The sequence below is a fragment of the Pieris brassicae genome, chromosome 4 (genome assembly GCF_905147105.1).
Source record: "Pieris brassicae chromosome 4, ilPieBrab1.1, whole genome shotgun sequence".
NCBI classification, from domain to species: domain Eukaryota; kingdom Metazoa; phylum Arthropoda; class Insecta; order Lepidoptera; family Pieridae; genus Pieris; species Pieris brassicae.
The window spans coordinates 20,574,068-20,593,289 of NC_059668.1; the positions used below are offsets into that span (position 1 = coordinate 20,574,068).

Sequence of the window (19,222 nt, forward strand, 5' to 3'; positions counted from 1 at the left end):
CATTACAAAACATTTCATTCCCGGGGACAATATGAGTGATTCTTTTGAATTTAGAACCTAATATAATGTTTTTATTTCAGGTGTTCCTTTTAAACAAAGTGATCGAACTTCAATACGTGATGGTAGATAGGGCGGGCGGGGCGGTTCGCTAAGGTGGATGGTGTTGAGGCGGGCATGGCGGGGCGCGGGGCGCGGGCGGGGCGGGCGCGGTGAGGCCTGCGGGCGCTATGCGCGTGGCGCTGCTTGCTGCCGTGCTCGCGCTGCTAGCGACTTCCGGCGCGCGGAGGCTCCGCGTGCTGAACGGAGATGCTCGACCTACATTTTACGTGGGCATCGCCGCGCCGCCTTCGGCCGCCGCCGCCGTGGGCGCTTTCAACCGCACCCTGGCGGAATTGTCGCACAAATTCCTCGCTGGCAATTACTTGCGCAACGTGTCTTTGCTGCCGCTGTATATCGAATTACCGGAAGATGAAAGGTAAGATTTTTAATGTAATCTAAATCAATTAAATTATTCCGTATATTGCTTAAATAAAGTAAACCTAGCTGACGGGGGAGCTTATATTTACAACACAAATGCGTTGATACTATTAGAGATTGCATCGCCACGAATACTTGACAAAACTATAAAAAATTACAATATATTTCTTTGATATTTAACTTATGTCTTAACTAGTTCATTATTATATAATAATAATTTATTTCAACTATTCCGTGGTACATAGTACATACATACATTCCGTTTACAACAGTTTTTTTTAAAGAAAGAGTAGTGTTAGTATACAACTAATCAAACACAAGTCGTATAAGTCTTTATGTATTATTATATAGAAGTTTATGTATATGAGAGTTGATATAATTGTACAGTTGAGTGCACGATATCAAGATTCGTTTACTAATTACTCTGTAGAATCGAAATCGTATTTTTTTAAATGTGTTTTGTGAGTTTATATCTAGATTGCTTAACAATCTCAGAATCCATACATTTGGAGATATAGATTGACGCCCCTAAATGGAATGAAACGTTAGCCAAACACAGTAATTCGTTGGCGTCGGGAATACAAAATCAATCAATCATATCTATCAATCTATTTGTAATGATTTAGCACATCTTGGGAATATCTTAACAGTATCACACTCAACATACAATAATATGTACGTGCTGCTTAGTATCTGAAAGAACCGTGACGTTTGTATTAGTATTTTTTTAAATTACTAACCATTAAGTTTACTAAAATTGTATAGTTAGTCTGATTCAATAGATTTACAATAATGATTGGAGTCGAATTGTCCCGTTCTATCTCTGTTCACTGTCGCTGAAAACTCTTGGGTTATACTCCTTCCAATCTCTTAGTTGGTCAATAAACAGTCTAGCCTCTTAACTAAACATCGCTGTTTAACTAGCGGCCTCAAAGATTCTCAGCCAGTTGATGAAACAGATAGGCATATGGCTTAGATCGATGACATTTCATTACTTGCCTAGCCTGTTGACTGTAAAATTAAAATTTAGTTCCACTTTCTGCCACCTAGCAACTAGCGTGGAAATTCTTCATACTGTCAATATGGATCCGCCAACCACAACTTTAATTATGTCTTCCAAAGTTTAATGAAAAACAACAAGTAAAATGGAAGAAATTATTGACAATTGCGATGTGAATTTAGTCGTGACTGACTCAATATATTAATTTTTATAGATTTTTTTTATGTCAGATTGTCATCTTTTTTATTACTGCCACATGGTCACTCTATCGTACGAATGGACAAAGCAATAGCCAACATGTTTATTAAATGCTGTAACAAACGCTACGGCTGGATAACTTTCAGGCCGTTAGTTAAACGACGCTGTTTAGTTAAAAGGCTAGGCTGTTAATTGAACGGCTAATTAAGCTAGTTGGCTTAATTTGCCGTTCAACGAGATAAACCAGAACTTAAAAATTAAAATAATAAACTTAAAAACATGCTGATTTTAAATTACACGGCTTTATCGTCAATAAGCGATCTCTTCCCTTATCTAATCGAATTATCATCTCTCTAGGTTTTGCGAGAAGTTCATGGACAAACATAATTATTATCCGACCTTAGGGGTCGATTAGTCTAACTGGTTGGCCCGAAGTCTCCAGGCTTAGGTCGAGAAGTTGTTTAACATATCCTTAGCAGTTGGATGAACTTTGTTACCACGTTGATAATGACTACATCACACTGATTGTAGAAAAGGTGGTCGCTAAACATACTTACGAAATTTAGCACACATGCTGGTAACATGAAATAAAAACTACTCCTTTTTTATGTAAGTAAAACACGTCTACAGATCGGGCTATTTTCCTCTAGAAATTGATTTATAATGCACATTGTTATTCAATTTCAGCTAACATAATATGCGGGCGAATCCATTTGCCTTTGTATTTGTCGCATTAAATATTCCTCATCTCTTTGTTACGGAAACTGATTCTCGGGGTATGCATGAAAATATTATAAGAGTATCAGTATAGTATTTGCGAAATCATTGAGATCACATTAATATTAACGATTTTATTAGCATAAAAATATGAACTGTAAAGTAATTGTTTGTAGTATTTATGGTTCAATGTTCGGCAGTTTGTATAATTGGTATAGAAACGTTTCAAATTATTATACAGATACCGGCAAACTTCTTTAGCATTAAACAAGGGAGTGGGGGAAAGTTTGCGCATCGTACACAGCGCGGGACATAACAGTCAACTGATTTACCAATCACGCGATCGACATTTCATTTTCATTGATATTTTCCGGTTCATATTCTAAGTTTTTGATGTGAAACTACGTTAAGCGCATGAGGCTAAAAATTGTATGGATGAAACGCAATAATAATAATACTACGTCACGAATATGTGCAGTGTTTTTGTCGAAGAAAAGACAGAGAACGATTGAGACCGATTGAGAGAGAGTGAGAAAGAGCAAGCGTAGCATGAAGCAAATAGCCATTAAGCGAGAGTAGAACGACAATAGATGCTATTTTTACAAGATATTTAAACAACGTTGAAACACGAACTTATATTTCATATTTAACTTATCATAACGCTTTTGTCACAACAATACCAATAGAAAACCCGTCCAATAATATAAATATCGAAGAAATTATTCAATAAATAAATAAATTTATAAATTGTATTGATTATCGATACTTTTAATATTTTAATGACAATTAAATTCATTAAATTCCTAACATACCTTCCTTTTTCCTGTCTCTAAGTCTCGGAAATTTAAAGTTCTAGTTTTTTATTAATGAACAAGACTTTAAAATAGTTTGTCACAGAAGTTTAACTTCTGATATATGTGCTTTACAACAGTTCTATATATGTAATAATAAATAAACGAAAAACGTTACCCAATTGGGTCAAATATATGTTCAATCCGTTGGAAAGGTTCTGGGTTAAATTCAGTGAAGCAATAATTACCTCAAAAGAAATTGTAACGTCCCAATAGATGGTTTCAAATGCGAATATTTCTCTAATCGGTCTGTCTGAATTTATGAATATTTACGATAAACTATAAAATGATATATTTTCGTGTACTTTCCAACTCCAACTAATTTCGCCACTAAGTCGAAGTTGACTAATTAATTAAGATATAATATCCAAGCTGTGAACATTGTCTATAACGTCAAACAATTTTTATTTCCAGTAATTTTGTATTATTATTATGAAGCGTTTATTGCTGACCTAGGCGTCAGTTCAATATATCTAAACAATGTTTTAGTTACATAACCTAACTATATCTAATCAAATGTGCGGTTTTGGTGATCAGTATTTCCTGTGACACATATGCCTCTTCCAGCTTTTTTTTATATAATAGGAGACAAACGGGCAAGAGGCTGATGTTAAGCGATACCGCTGCCCACGGACACTCACATTGCCAGAAGGCTCGCATGTGCGTAGCCGGCCTTTTAAGAATTGGTACGCTCTTTTCTTGAAGGACCCTAAGTCGAATTGGTTCGGAAATACTTCAGTGGGCAGCTGGTTCCACATAGTGGTGGTGCGTGGCAAAAACTGCTTCAAATCTTATCTAATGTTAGCTCTTCTTGTCCAAGTTGTTGTCCTATTCTGTTTATATCGTCTGTACATCTCTTGCTTTGTCTTCCTCTTTTCCTTTCTCGATTATAGACAATTCAGAGTGGCGATATCTTATTTTCGGGCTTTGGATGTTTGAACAGTTAATGTTTTCGAATTTTTTGTCATCTCCCTTCTGAGCTGAAAGGCCTAACGCCAGTTATAGATAACATCAATGACAAGGCTTTAGAAAACTCCGTGTTTCAGGAGGCATTGGTATTGGCATAATTACTTCAATTGACCTGATTCAATACGTGTACACTACACACGGTAAACTTGAACCGTTATAGGACTATTCTCGAAAAGCCTTTTTTCTTGAACAATTAAAAAACTAGGAAGGCGAATTCAATACAATTTTGTTTAATTTTAAAACAACACACTTGAATCCGGCGCAAAGGTATGCAAAACTTATTATGGACTTGACAAATCATTATAAATTTCACACTGCAGAAATTTAACTAGAGAATCCTTCTAATTCTTAACCGGCTACGCACTTGTTCGCCTTCTGGCAATGTGCACGAGCACTTATCTCTTATCATCAGATGAGCTTCCAACCCGTATGCCTCCTATAACAAAACTAAATCTACGCGTTATATTAGTGACGGAAATCGGACTGAAACCACGTTATAGGGGGGATTGCTGTTCTGCCCTAAGAGCCTTTAAAAGTATTTATGTAATAGAAAATATTTGAAAACAGAATTGAAAATTTCTTTCATATATCAATCATATATCAATAACAATTTTCCACTCACTAACTATTCCATTAATTTCACAGCGTTCGTTAGTTTTGATAAACGGATTTTCCTAACAGATAACATTATAGTATATATAAGAAGTTACTTAACTATAGTAATAATACAATTTTTTTTTAATTTGATCCCCGTGGCTGTACTTTCAACGCTGGCAACATTTCCTCGCTGTACTGCGATACTTATTCGTTGAGCAAGGAAAACACCAGCTCTGGTGTCACCGCTACTATCTACCAGGCGCCAACTTTAATCTTTAATAAGCACCTGTGCTCTTGAACCTCACGGCCCAAGAGTCTCTACTCCAAAGGCGCCAAAACCGAATTTAGAGGAAAGACTCTTATAAATATTAGTACCGTTTATTATTTTCTGCCGCTCCAGATTTCTTACTTGTCCGAAGGAGGTGGGACGGGGTAATCGTGTCACACACGTAGCACCCAATACTAAAGCCCGTTCCACTTTCCAAGGGATCAACCACATCCCATCCACTTGCCATCGTCTCTTTCGATGCCAAGCGGCATTTTCTTTTTGAAATTATTTCTACAGTTACTACGTACTTTTAATACAATGACTAGTTTAGAGGGTATAAAGCAATTTAACACACATATATATAATTACTAGTATCCCATGTAAAAGATATCCTTTTTTACGACGACCAAAATGATATATTGTTAGTTCTTTATTGTGTAAAAAATGACTAGCTAAGATTGAACTATGAGAAAATTCTGAATATATTGGTTTTGAAAACGTAGCATACGATACAATTTGCATATTAAGTTATCAAGATAGTAATTGTATGCAACTATGCAATTTACAATTCCTAAATTAAGATTCGTTGGTTGTAGAAACAATAATAAATATGGAAAACTCTTAATTGAATTAACAAAAATTTGGATTTAGCGGAGGGCAACCTGGGCTACAGCTCTAGGAAAAAATGCTTTTAAATTCTGACTAGTAAACTCGTCTTTTGCTATATTTTATATGTCTGTTAAGTACTAAAATATTCTACTTGGTTTCACAATAAATTATTTGAAAAACTCGACTGAAAAATAAATAAATAAATAAATATTCCATGTCTACACTATTAATCTCTTGAAATGCTCAGTTATTCAGTTTGATAACATGAACTTCGCATTATACCTTGCAAGAGCTGGTACAGGGTTAAGCCAGCTATAACTAACAATTCTCAATGAAATATGAGACAACGAGGGAAAATGACGTTTAATAAACTTTATCAATTTCAATCTTATCTTTGTGGCCTCGTGTGTCACACGCAGTACCTGTATTATATTGTTATGAGCTAGGGGATCGGATAGAAAATGCCGTGGATTTACTCAAGGGTTTATTTCTTGAAAAATCAATGAGGAATTTATGAGCACAAATTAATTGCAGAAATGCACTTATAGCACACAAAAACAATCACTTAATACTTCACTTATGCACACTTCACACAGTACTTTATAACTTGTATTCACTTTATACGCACTTTATCGATTCGGTGTTTCTCTCTTGTTATCGCATTCAAAACTAAAGGTCACTAGTCGTGTTTCGGCTCGCTTATATATCCCTGGGAATAATTCTAAACAATATTCGAGAACTCTCTAGGTGGGCTTGCTACTGAGTAGCGATTGCACAATTCTAGAACGTCCGCACTCTTTGTCTCTTTCGCACGTTACTCCGTCCTTGTCGTACGGCGTTCAAGAGTGCTCAGTCTAGTTTCGAGAAAGTTCTGATCTTCTCTCTCTCTCTCTCTCGTATTATTTCGTCCTTGTCTCACACCTAGAAAGTTTGGTCTAGAATATTCCATCATCAAAGGGGTATACCTAGGCCTGAAAACTGCACCACTCGACTACACATGTTCTGACTGACTGAAAAAAGGTTTCAGCTTCCTGAAAACTAGGGTAACATTATGGAAATTACAATTTTCTAATATGTGATTGACCCTCTCCTGAAACGGTCAGAAATCATATTACAGCCTGCTGAAAAGTTCTCTAACTAGTGGAAAAATCTAGAAACATTGCAGTCTTCGTAACAATATGAACAGATCAAATCAAATCAAAATATCTTTATGCCTATAGGTAAACATGTACACTTATGAACGTCAAGAAAAACAAATTAAATTAACTGTAAATTTACATTTACAACCAGTTCGCGAGTCAAGGGCGTAGAGCGGGTAAGAAGAACTGGCAAGACACTTTCCGCCACTCTTTTCAATCGCCAAAATTTTAATACAAATTGTTTGAACTGGAGCAAATCAATCCCAAGGATTAGGATCGTTTAGGTATTCGTCACATTTATAAAAGGCTTTATTAATTAATTTGCTTTTAACAAGGGCTTTGAATTTATTAAGTGACAGTTCTCTAATTTCGCTTGGGAGTTTGTTGTAAAAACGAATACAATTTCCATATAAGGAGTGGTTTATCTTCTGGAGCCTGGTTGGTCGCACACTCAAATTACTATTACGCGTATTATACTGGTGAAAGTCACCATTTGTTTTATAATCGTTAAAGTTTTTTTGTACATACAACAAGGCTTCAAGAATATATTGACCGGATAATGTCATAATATTTAGTTCCTTAAATCTATTCCGTACCGACTCCCTCGGGGAAACACAACAAATACCCCGAACAGTGTATGTGCCTGGAACTTCGATTGGAAAAATACATTTATTTCCAGTTTCAACTTATTATTACTAACTAATTTAGGACTTTTGTTTGTACAACATCGTTACAAACCTACTAACCGCATAAAAATTATATTTGTCATAAGGAGTCATAAGCCGTCGCTTTCTGGTACATTTTTCTAAGAAGTATTTTTGTAATTGATTCGATATTTCCATATTTCATTAACTAGCTGACCGAACAGACATTCTTTAAATATTGAATTTGTATTTAAGTAAAAATAATATCGCGGTTAAGTTTTATAATATTATCCTACATGCCACTAAACTTTCATATTTCTTCTTTGGTAAAAACCTTTTCTTTACCTTAAACAGCGTAAAGAATTAGCGAAAATGTTTCATCCGTTTACGCGTAATGCGGTCCAAGAAAATTGAAAAGAACAAAAAAATAGATATGCATTCTTATTTATAGATTATACTCATTTTTAAACGTGCTGATCCTGTGAAGTCCTTGTGTTTGTATATAAAGGATGTCTCAGCACCGATTTTAAACTTAGTAACGATTTAGAAATACGTCGCCCGAATTGGGAGCTGCGGAAGAAAACCAAAAAAATATAACCTAACCTAACAATAGGTTTTATTTAAATAACAAATTGTATTTGTAATATTATAGTTGCTATAAATTATAATGTATCAGTATGGATTTTGTCTGTCTTGATGTCTTCCATCTCAGTGAATGCAATCTTCAAACCGGACTAGTGAATTTGCGGAACGCAGAACGTCAACTTATATGTCTCTGACTTCTGTAGTTATTTTAGTCGAAATTCGTAAGAGGGGTATCATAAACTCTTGCTTAGAGATAATGACATAAAAAAGTCAGCTGGGCTTAAAACAGTTAAGGGTTACGTTATTGTTAGCCTAACCTTTCTCATTGTTCATGAGTTATTTCTTTCCCAATACTACGACTGACAATTCAATTTCGTATAATTTATCTAAATCGAGGACGTATCGAAGTATATACTCAAGCCTTTATTCTTCAAAGAAATTGTGTTTCAATGGCTTTAGAACAATTCTTTGTGAAAGCCTTTTATTTCTTGAAAAATCAAAGTAAACTTAATCCTATTGTAATTTTTAAAAGACAAATACTCTAATTTGTAGGTACTAAATAATATCTAATTTCTAATGAGATAATTTATTTTTTTGCTGGCAAATTTATTTTTATTATCTTCCGCAGAGCAGGTATTATAATAAAAATACAAATGTTCAAGTCTGTGTTTTTGTTCACTTTGGAGTAGAAAAAAACTTAGACCAGGCACAGGGCACAGGCGCTAATTAAAGATTTAAATAGGTGCCTGGCAGATAATACTGGTGACCCCAGAGCTGGTGCTTTCATCGTTCAGCGAATACTTATCGAAAAAGAGGAAATGCTGCCTGCATTAAGGGTACACTTCCACAGGGAACTTTTTAAATTTGTTACCATTATTTCTAATTAGTATACAATAACCATAAGCCAGAAGTTTTGATAATGTCAATCACCCATCTCCAGAGCGGTGTACCACGGTTTCGTATCCCAAAAGGCCCTCCTCTGGGGCGTTATGGACCACCGATCGTCCTTACAGTCTCACTACAAGATGGGAAGCCATCTTCATTTAAACGACATACACACGCAAGTCAAAACCTACGTTAGTAAAAATAGGGCGGAAGGTATTACAGTAGTTACGCGTAACGAGCATATTATTCAAAACATTATGAGCCTCGATTTAAGTTAAGTTACCCAATGTAAAGTAATGGGAATGGAACTACCAGCCATTTTCAGTGGAAATTGGAGATTTACAGACCCTTTTGGCATTCAGGCTCGGTAATTAAACGCAAATACCTTAAGAACTCTATGCTATGCGTGTCACGCACTAATCACTGCGGACCGTATTATTCGAATCTCTTGTGGATATCATTGTCTAATTGCGATAAATGATTTGGTATAATCCTCGGAGAATTAATTATTACATACCTACTTATAATACCTATTACTGTATATCTAGGTAATTGAATATTGAATGTCAGTAATGTTTTTTAATGGTATCTCGCTGTTGGCCTTAAGGGCCTGTTTTAGCAAGCTCTGCCTGAATTTTCCCCGCGACTGTTAATTACTAACTAATCTGTTTTTGACTATTATTATTTGCCGCACGCGATTTGATTGGATCATTCGGATCCATGAGGACTTGTCAGGGCCTAATGCGTGACTTTTTTGTCGGGAAGGGGTAGTAATTGATGCTTTAACGCACCAACGGGTTGGGATGATGTTAAGCCTTGTCGAAGTGGCGTTTCGACGCCAACTTCATCCATTGGTCTATGGTTGGGAGCTCCAGGTCGTGGTGGAGATCGATGTTTCTCACGTAGAAAGGAGCAGTTAATATTTAAAGTGTTTGTCTATATCGTCGTAGTTAGGACAATGACAAAACGAAACACTTAAATATGATTGGTCTTTAGCCTCAGTCCAATTAAAGCTCTTACTGACTTAGACTTATAGTCTTTTTTATATAAAAAGTATACGGCTCACCTAATGTTAAGTGATACTACCGTCCATGGATACAAGGCCGAGGTTTTCCGAAATCACTTTACAAACTTTTCCAGTACAGTATAGTACAGGTCGCTATTAAGTTCATTGTAGGCTTATTTTATTCATAAACATGTAACATTCATGCGCTTGAGATCAAATCAACTACTATTTTGCTTTACCAATTTCGATACAATCAATATTGAAAACTTTAGTTCTATTAAAAAAACAGACCAAACGAAGCGATAGGGCGTTTCATTAATGTAATGTCCATACAGTAACTGGTGGAGTGGGGAGACACAGGCTCTTGAAATACAGTTCTCACTACATCACGAGCCTGGAGTTTATGTTGTAACCAATTTTCAGCAATTAATAGAATTATTATTATTAATATCGATCGATCGATTGATCGTGATTTGTTTTAGACTCTGGCTCAGTCAAACAAACCGAAACATGTGTTCGATAAAACTAAATCAATCGTTTCCATAAAATTGAACAAATCATTGGCGCTGCAACGTTTTTTAGGTCATAGCCAAATTTCTGTATCTGTTTCATGATCATTTGTCAATCTAATAGGCAAGTAGTAGAAGGTTGATCAAGTCTTCTGTGCCTGACACGCCATCGACCAAGGAAACGGTTTCCTCCCTATGTTTCCTTCACCGTTCGAGCGAATCTTACATGCGCATATAGACAGAAACTTCATTGGTGCACAGCCGTGGATCGAACCTACGACATCAGCGATGAGAGCCGCACACTGAAGCCACTAGGCTAACATATTAAAATTTACAGTTTTAAAAGGATCTTAGGTGACTTACATTGAGTTACTGTAAAATGAATAATTGCCAGTATTGAAACAAATGCTTACTAAAAAGGTTTATATTTATATAATATTACAAGACAAAAGATATACAATGTCCAAAGCCATTAATCTTGAAGTGCGTTTACAATCTGTATTATTATGACGTCGTAAACTGAATACTAAAACCCTCGAAGATTTTCGTTTACGTTTCTTTATTCGAATCTCTTACCGAAAATCTTCAAGTACTCGGTGTCTGTGTTAAAATCGATTTCGCACTGTACACCGAACTCCTTATACGAGGTTTCGTATAGACATTCCATCCCAGCCTTTTCCGCTGCCTTTTGAGCTGATATACTTGTGAATATACCTCCGGTTACAGTCTGATCTATTGCCTTTGTCAGCATCATTCTAAAAATAGGATCAAGATTGGTTAGTTTTTGCTTTGTTGTTTTCATAGTTATCAACAAAAATTAAATCAATAGATTGTGTCGTTTCTTGTTCTCGATATAATGAGTTACAGAAATCCGAGGTTAGGATTAAGTTGGAAAGTATTTTTTTTATTAATATTTAAGATAATATAATAAAAATCATACATTCTTATAGCTTTGTTTCAAACCTAATTAACTACATGATAAGCTGAAATGAGATAAGTTAAAAGGTCATATTTTTACCACACGATCAGTGTTTATCTTAATTTAAGCCACAATAATAATATTATTATAATAACAGCATAATAATTAATCTTAAGCCCAGACATTGAGCGGATATTTTTTCACGAAAAATAATAACCGGGGAATAAATATCTCTATATTAAATGAATGAATTCGGTAGAGAAACTATTCATAAATGTTATTGTCTCAGTACTATTAATTTAATAAAATCGTCAGAACACGACAGGAACTGGTACTACAAAACACAAACATTTATTTAAATGTTGCCATGTCAACTTTTCAAGGTATTCTCCACGGCAACAAACTCGTTAAAATACACATTAGGTATTTTGTTTGAAATTTCAACTATATCTGCTGTATTTAAAATGGGGTTTGAGAGTTGTGCCATTGTTTCGAATAATTAAAATTTATTTAATTTTGGGATGTACCTCATCTTTAAAAAAATATACCCTTTCCTAAAATATACTAAAGCTATGGAAAGATCTCTTCAGCAAAAAAAATTATACAGACTATAAATAACGAAGTTAAACAGGTCTTTTATTCATTCATAAAGGCAGAGTGTAAAAGTTGGCCGTATAGGATTTTTACAGATTAGGGTTAACAGTAAAATTATTTATTTAAGTAGAAGATAGACACTATAGATAGATAGATAAGGACATAGGCTTTACAGAATTTAATTCCAAAAGTTCCAAAGTTAAAATCTATTTGGGTTATGGCTTTAAGATACAGACATTAGTTGTCGATATAAGTTTATTAGCAGTTAAGTAGTTGAGCATATACTCGTATATCCTTATATGTGTATAATTCTATTGTACGTGTACATGTTTTAGAATTTCTATTAAACAACTCGAGCGATTACAATGATTTTTTTTAGTATGGGGTAGCGGCCTGGATGATTTAGATTCACAAATCAGCCCGGAAGATGGCGCTGCAGTCAGTTATTTATCTATACAGCAAATAAACATTTATATAAGTTATATATAAATCTTTTGTGCATGTGTTCCTAATTAAATTCGGCTGGTCAGATTTTGATTTGAAATGTTATGTGTATTTAAGTGGAATTAAGAATAATTTACATTTATTGATAAATGTTCGTTAGACGTATTGTACAGGACAACGTCGGATCGGCTAGTATAAATATATGTTCTTAAAACTCCATACAGCCCCCTTATTCTATAACTACCAATAAGCAACTGGCAGTGAGACTGACTATAATAACGAGTTTTTTTACCGCACGAGCTAGGTGCGACATCTGGGCTACGAATTTTGAGAATTACATGGTTTTTGCTTACAAATACTTCGGGATTGGTATCCCTGACGCCATTCGAAGTTACAGGATAAGGCTGATTTTCATATGAAGGGGTTTCTTTTTATTTGTTGCTTTATGTCTCTTTACACGTCATTGGCTAAATTATTAGGGAATTAAATTTACTTACCTACACTTGAGTAGTTCAACAGAAATACCAAGGCGCCTGTACTCTGGGGCTATGGAGAGCCCAGCTCCCATAAGGTATGAGGTGACATTGTATTTGTCATAAATTGCATTTACTTTCATGGCTTCGGCAAACATTCGTAACGACAGCAGACCCGCTTTCGTTTTTGGCTGTGAAATGATATATATATTTATTTATTTTTGTATGTTATAATATAGTATTATATAACCGTTATGTTTGATTATTATAAATCTTAAAAGGTGTAAAATGTTTTGTTTTGCAAGTTTCATTGTAAGGAAATTTTGAAAGAGTAGTCAATGCAGTTAAAAGTTAGTTTAAACCATACAGTTAACGCGACTAAGACTACTGTATCAGAATAACAATTATTAAAACAACTTGGAAATGAAATTTTTTAACAGTGTCTACAAGCTGATCTATGCATTACAATTACTATGTTACAAAAGTCACACACGCCATATAATTTTAAGAGCATACAGATTTATATTGTTCCGCAGTCTAGTACTCTTCAATTAGAATACAATGTTGTGTACGTAAGTGTAGTCTACACTTTGAATATACAATTATGATAAAAACATACAACTTTTTATTTCAGAAAAAACAAATTAAACCGTAAATTGTGGATATGTTTTCGGAGATTGTAGAACATTTGACTTCTGCTAAGCTTCTTAGTATATTTTGTACAAAATACGAATTCCCGGGAACGATACAGTGGGGCAGCTCGGTGCCTAAAACTTTTTCGTGTTTCAGACTAAAAACGCAGAATCTCTAAAACTAAACAAAAGAACTAAGGCAATGGACCCTATATATATTATTGTATTTCTTACACTAAACAGTAAGTATTCGAACAATTTCAAATACTTTCACGTCTTAAATTGTTGGCTTGAGTCCCGAAGAAATAAGCTTTTTGTGGTTGAAAAGTTTAGTTGCTGAATCGATGCCAGGTGGCGCTTTTTGTCTTGTTAAGTTTTTCCTTCTGTAGCGACCAAGTTTTTCGATGTCGTTAAAGCGACTAGATTTATTAGCGAGGTCTATGTATTGTTATGTTTGACAAGTACTTCGTAGGACGCGCTTTGAAATTAAGAATAGTAAATGCCATCATCATTACAGTCTCAGGTGCCGCATTGCATGATTCGTTGTTTGCTAGATAAACAGCTAAGGAGTGGAACTTCTTCCCCCGTTCCACCTTCCCTAGATATTATAATATGGGTTCCTTTAAGTGGTGATAAAGAGGCACCACCTAGACAGACGTGCTCACCACTCACCAATAGGGTACACATATGTATCTCACATAACATCAGGTGGAATTGTGGCCAAACATCAGTGCTCTTAAAAAAAATGTTCTCTTACTGTGAAAATTGTTACGCTATGGTATAAAAACGATACGAATGTATGCTAATGCATTTTAACTAATAGTTAAAATCGTGTAAATTTAATAAATTAAGGTCAATGTTTGAAATGCGTTTAATATTACGGTTTATGTTCAATTTCACTAAACATAATGTTCACGCGCTTTACAAATAGTATGTTGTTTTGATTAGTGTTAGTAATAATGACTATACCATATGTAGAATTGGATTTACATCAATTAGTTCAACACCTTTAGTGTGCGCTATCAAGCGTATTAATAATTATATACTTACTATTATTCACGATCTTGTTTGCGTAAAATAGCCCTGAAGCATTAATTTATAAGCGTTATATCAAAATAATTTAAATAAAGTATTTACTGTAATCTGTGAATTTTAGATGTCATGTCGCACCCTCAGTTATACAAAGGCATACATTGAAAAAGAATAATTTTGGGAAATCGTAAAAATTTTTTAAAAGATTTTGAATTGATCCTCAGGATTGTTTTATTTAATGAAATACTTTTAATTAAAGTCATGATTATGTAACTTTATAGATTTGTTCTTTGATAATGTCACAATAGGAAGCTTCGAAAATTTATTAATTTTATAAATTCTATAAATAAGCAGAATCTGTCAGAAATAATGCCTTATAACGACTGGTTGTGTCTATATAGGAATCTATCATATTAAATACATTTGAAAAAAAAATTAAATTAATTATATATTTTTATACAACCATGACATGACACAGGTCTGTCCTTAAAAGGGTTCCCAAATCTTATACATTATATTGAATTATTTTCAAATGAATAAACACATTTTTATTTATTATTATGATGTATATACCTATAAATTTTGTTTACCGAATAAAATAAAAATCGTTCTTTAGAATCCTAAAACGGTTGTAACGAAACTATTCTGTTTTCTTGCCATACAAGGGGTACAAACCCGAATTACGCAATTGATGAACAGTCTAACTTCTTTGAATATGGACTCTTTACTAAGTAGTAATTTGTAGAAGTAGGGGTTTTCGCGGCAGGGGTGTGAGAAGAACGCAAATAGGGAACCGAGTTATTATTGTCCTTTTTCATTCCCTCTCATCGCTAACCGGTAGAAAATTTCATTTTGTGTCCTTACCATTTCAAATTTTACTTTACCGAAAATTTGACAAAGGGATGTATATTGTTCATTTTGCACACCATCAAGTCAAATATTATTCTTCTACGTAATGGTTCAGTTATATTATGTAGGTAAACTATAAGTTGCATGCATTCAGTTAAAACAATGTATATAATTAGAATTTTTAGTATATATAGTGATTTTTTTAGCGTCTATGTTGACAAAAACAGGAATAAAAATATGTAAGTACACTTAGGAATAAATAAATAATGAAACTAACCGGTTTATGTTCAACAAATTGGTCTTTTTCCTGCAGCATACACATATTAACACCCACAAGAGTTTTCTCGTCATTTTCCCCAACAAGAAAACATGCCAGACTCATTTTCTGTTTAATTATAGACTTCCACAGAACACGGTACTCCTGAATCGCGTCTGGATCTTGTGCAGTCCCTGTCGATGTCACGTTCATTAATCATTCGCCCTTATAATGGATTCATAAATCAATTTGTGATATTCAAATAATGCTCCTATCTTTCTTTGACATCTTGGGCTCCTTGTAATTAGGGACAAGCCTATGTCTTATGTAATAAAGTACTTAATAATACGAGGTAATTTGCTTACGTGAAACGAGGGGATCTGAAGAAATTATCAAAATTATTTAAGCGAGACTAAGATGCATCACATTTAATAATATTTCTGTAATGTCTATTTAGGAAGCAAGTTATTATATTTAACCAAACAATGTGTCTAATGTTTGTTATTTTTGTGTATTCTTTTTATTTTATCTATGCAATAAATAATAACTTTATGAGTTACACACACTGCCATAGTTTCGCCCGCGTGGATTTCGAGTATTTTCACAACATGTTTATGTTCATGTAATTTGATTGGTTATCCCTGGCAGTCCGGAGAGTTTTAGTATGGACTTACCAAACCAATTTTGCAATTTTATAAGCAGTTTTGTTTTAGTTCCCCGGGATTTTATTGTTTTCTACAACAGGGCAGTGTTGGCCTAGTGCCTTCAGCGTGCGACTCTCATTCTTAAGGTCGTTGGTCCGGATGGACCAATGGACTTTCATTCTATGTGCGCATTTAACATTGCTCGAACGGTGAAGGATAACATTGTGGGGAAAACGGCTTGCCTTACACCCAAAAAGTCGAAGTTCAGTCACAGAAGGCTGACCTACTTGCCTATTAGATTGATCATGAAACATATACAACAATTTGAGGCCTAGATCGTTCTCTCGATTCGTTTTTCTATAACAGTAATATGTACTTTAAATAATATTGCAAATTACTGAGAAATATGTTCGTTTGTCGTTAAGACTATCACCACGTATTATATTGCAAGGGACATTAAACAGGCAAGTAAATAGCATAAGATCCTTATCACAACTTTACATAGAGTTAAGCTTAAGTGAAGCGAAATAACGACACAATTTACTAAACAAATTGAGATTAACCAGACAAATTCGATCGCGAACTTCTATCGGCTGCGTAATTAGCATCATTTAAGCATTAAACAAATAGACTAACAATTTGTAGGGGTATAGTAATTTGCATATAGTTTTGACTTGGAAACACGAATGAATTATTTAAATGTTACGATACTGTGATGAATTAAATTTGGGTACTAATTTCATGAGCCGTTTTGTTTCATGTTATAATAGAGACATAATTCTTTAGTGGGTCCTTTGATGTTGGCCTTAGGTCGTTATGTGTTTAAGGATATTTTGTAAAAGGAAAGTAGGTAAAGCCATATGTGCCTGACACGTGGAGGACGTTTTGTGTCTAAGGTATGCCGGATACCTAATGATGATTTTCACCACCGAAATAAAAGTCCATTTGTGCCTAGACAGGATTCGAACCTAGGACTTTCAGGGATGAGTTTCGCACGTTCTAGGTTCACGTTCTATTACGACAATACTCCTCTGGAACGAGGCAGAGTAGACGTCTATTTCAAGTACTTTTATAGGCAAGTATGAGCAGTTATTTGTCATTTGTAAGAAAACCAGCTTTCCTACCTACTACATTTTCCTTCATCGTAGGAATACATGTTATGCGCACAAATAGAAAGTCTGTCGGTTCATAGAGGAACTCGAGGTCGTCACCTCAGAGTTGAGAATCAAACGCCTCTCTTTACATAAGTAGTTTTTAAATATAATACAGTCAAAACCGTTTACGACGTCATCGTTTAAAACAATTGTTATATATATATTGACCAAAATAAAAATCCCGGCTGAATTATATTGTATGTAGGTACTTAATAGCAATGGTTTTTACGACTAAATATGAGTAGTCCCGTCGATGTCTTTATAACAGATTTTGACTGTAATAAAAATTTCACTATATACGCTTCAGAAGAATAAATGTATAATTTTATTAAGACAAATTTTCCGTTATTACATATACATAATATCACTTTTTACCTTTAACTAACATCTCTTCAACTCTTCTCGACTTTCTTTGTTTATTTGCCACTAGAAGCTTAATATCCTATTATAAATATCTAGCCTTAGAGTTTAAATAAAATGCGATTTGTTAAATAAAAATCTGAAGGTAAACAAAAGAAACACCGGAAATTGAAAATTTAATCTTACCAGCTGTCGACCACCAAACGTCCTCCTCAATGTAATTACCCAACATAAACTCCACAGCTGAATCCCACATTGCTTCAGGGACATCCTCAATTACAAATTGTAGAGCCTTTCCCTGAACATTTCGTTCGAATTTACCCCAGACCTTAGGATATTCGCGAGACATCTTTAATCTTTAACACGCTGCTATATCGCTGCCTGAACTGAGTGATACTGAGTGCTCGATGTGGCTTGAAACTAAGAATCCTACATATTAGATTCGATTGATACATTATTTATAGCGGGGAGTTGAAAAAAATTCAAACTTTATTGCATATAAAAAATACATAAGGCTACTTAAAAATGTTTAATGTAACTATTTTCCTTGCATATGAACAGCGGGCTAGCACTTACTGACAATTCCAGCTGGCAAGCCTTATATCCAAGGCAAGGCAAGCCTGACTAAACATTTTAATTAGGGTTATAAAACTTCAGGAATTGATAATACTCCAAGGAGAAGACAGTGTGGACTAATTTTCCGTACTAAGACGCCCATTTGGCACGTTGTGCGTGAAGCCAATTAAGCAAGCTTATCTCCTTCCAGAAGCTCAGAAATTTACTGAGTACATCGCAGGCTTCACGGCGATATTACGATCTCACTGCGAGGATTTCTGTTCGTTGAGATGCCACTGATTCCTCTGCGCTTAAACCGCCTCTGCACAAGGAACTGTCTGTCGCATCTAGAACAAAGAGATGTATATTAAGGAGGCAATGGCCCGTAATTGTCTTCATCATTATTTTGAACTTAGAATCCCATATACGTAGATATTGCTACTACGGAGATTCTTTGTAATCTTCCGAAAACGGAACCGTCCAATCATTACGAATAAACTGGATTCAATACTTCGTTAATATTTACTGCCCCCACAGCTCATTTGGTAACGAAACGGCGCATTCAACTCAATTAGCTCAGCTCTTAAAAACAAAAGAAAAACCGTTTGATATAAAGGAATTGTTTATATGATTTCAATTCTTAGAATTTAGGAGCTTTGAATAAATCTTCTTAGTCTAATTTTCACACTAGTACAACTTACGTTAATTGCTAACAATCCTGACTTATTTATTGATAATAAAATAGATTACCTACTTAATAGAAATGAGATTTTAATTAATCACTCTGTATAGTATGCAATGCGATCGTGAGTAATCTAATATTTGTTCATGGTAATATGTTTGCGGTGTTATTGAA

General features: G+C 34.6%; 2 protein-coding genes across 2 annotated transcripts in view; one reads left to right on the forward strand and one right to left on the reverse strand.

The window, feature by feature from the left end:
* The first annotated feature begins 227 nt into the window (after positions 1 to 227).
* Positions 228 to 19,222, forward strand: part of LOC123708400 — a 54,833-nt gene continuing 35,838 nt past the window's right edge. Inside the window, exon 1 of the mRNA XM_045659077.1 lies at positions 228 to 475. Within this exon, the coding sequence (XP_045515033.1) occupies positions 228 to 475 (248 nt within the window). The remainder of the gene's footprint in view (positions 476 to 19,222) is intronic.
* Positions 10,864 to 18,227, reverse strand: LOC123708907. The gene is made up of 4 exons (XM_045659914.1): positions 17,998 to 18,227; positions 15,675 to 15,847; positions 12,909 to 13,075; positions 10,864 to 11,209 (listed from the first exon to the last, which is right to left on the reverse strand). The coding sequence occupies exons 1-4, from the start codon at positions 18,158 to 18,160 to the stop codon at positions 11,014 to 11,016; spliced, it is 699 nt and encodes a 232-aa protein (XP_045515870.1). The 5' UTR covers positions 18,161 to 18,227; the 3' UTR covers positions 10,864 to 11,013.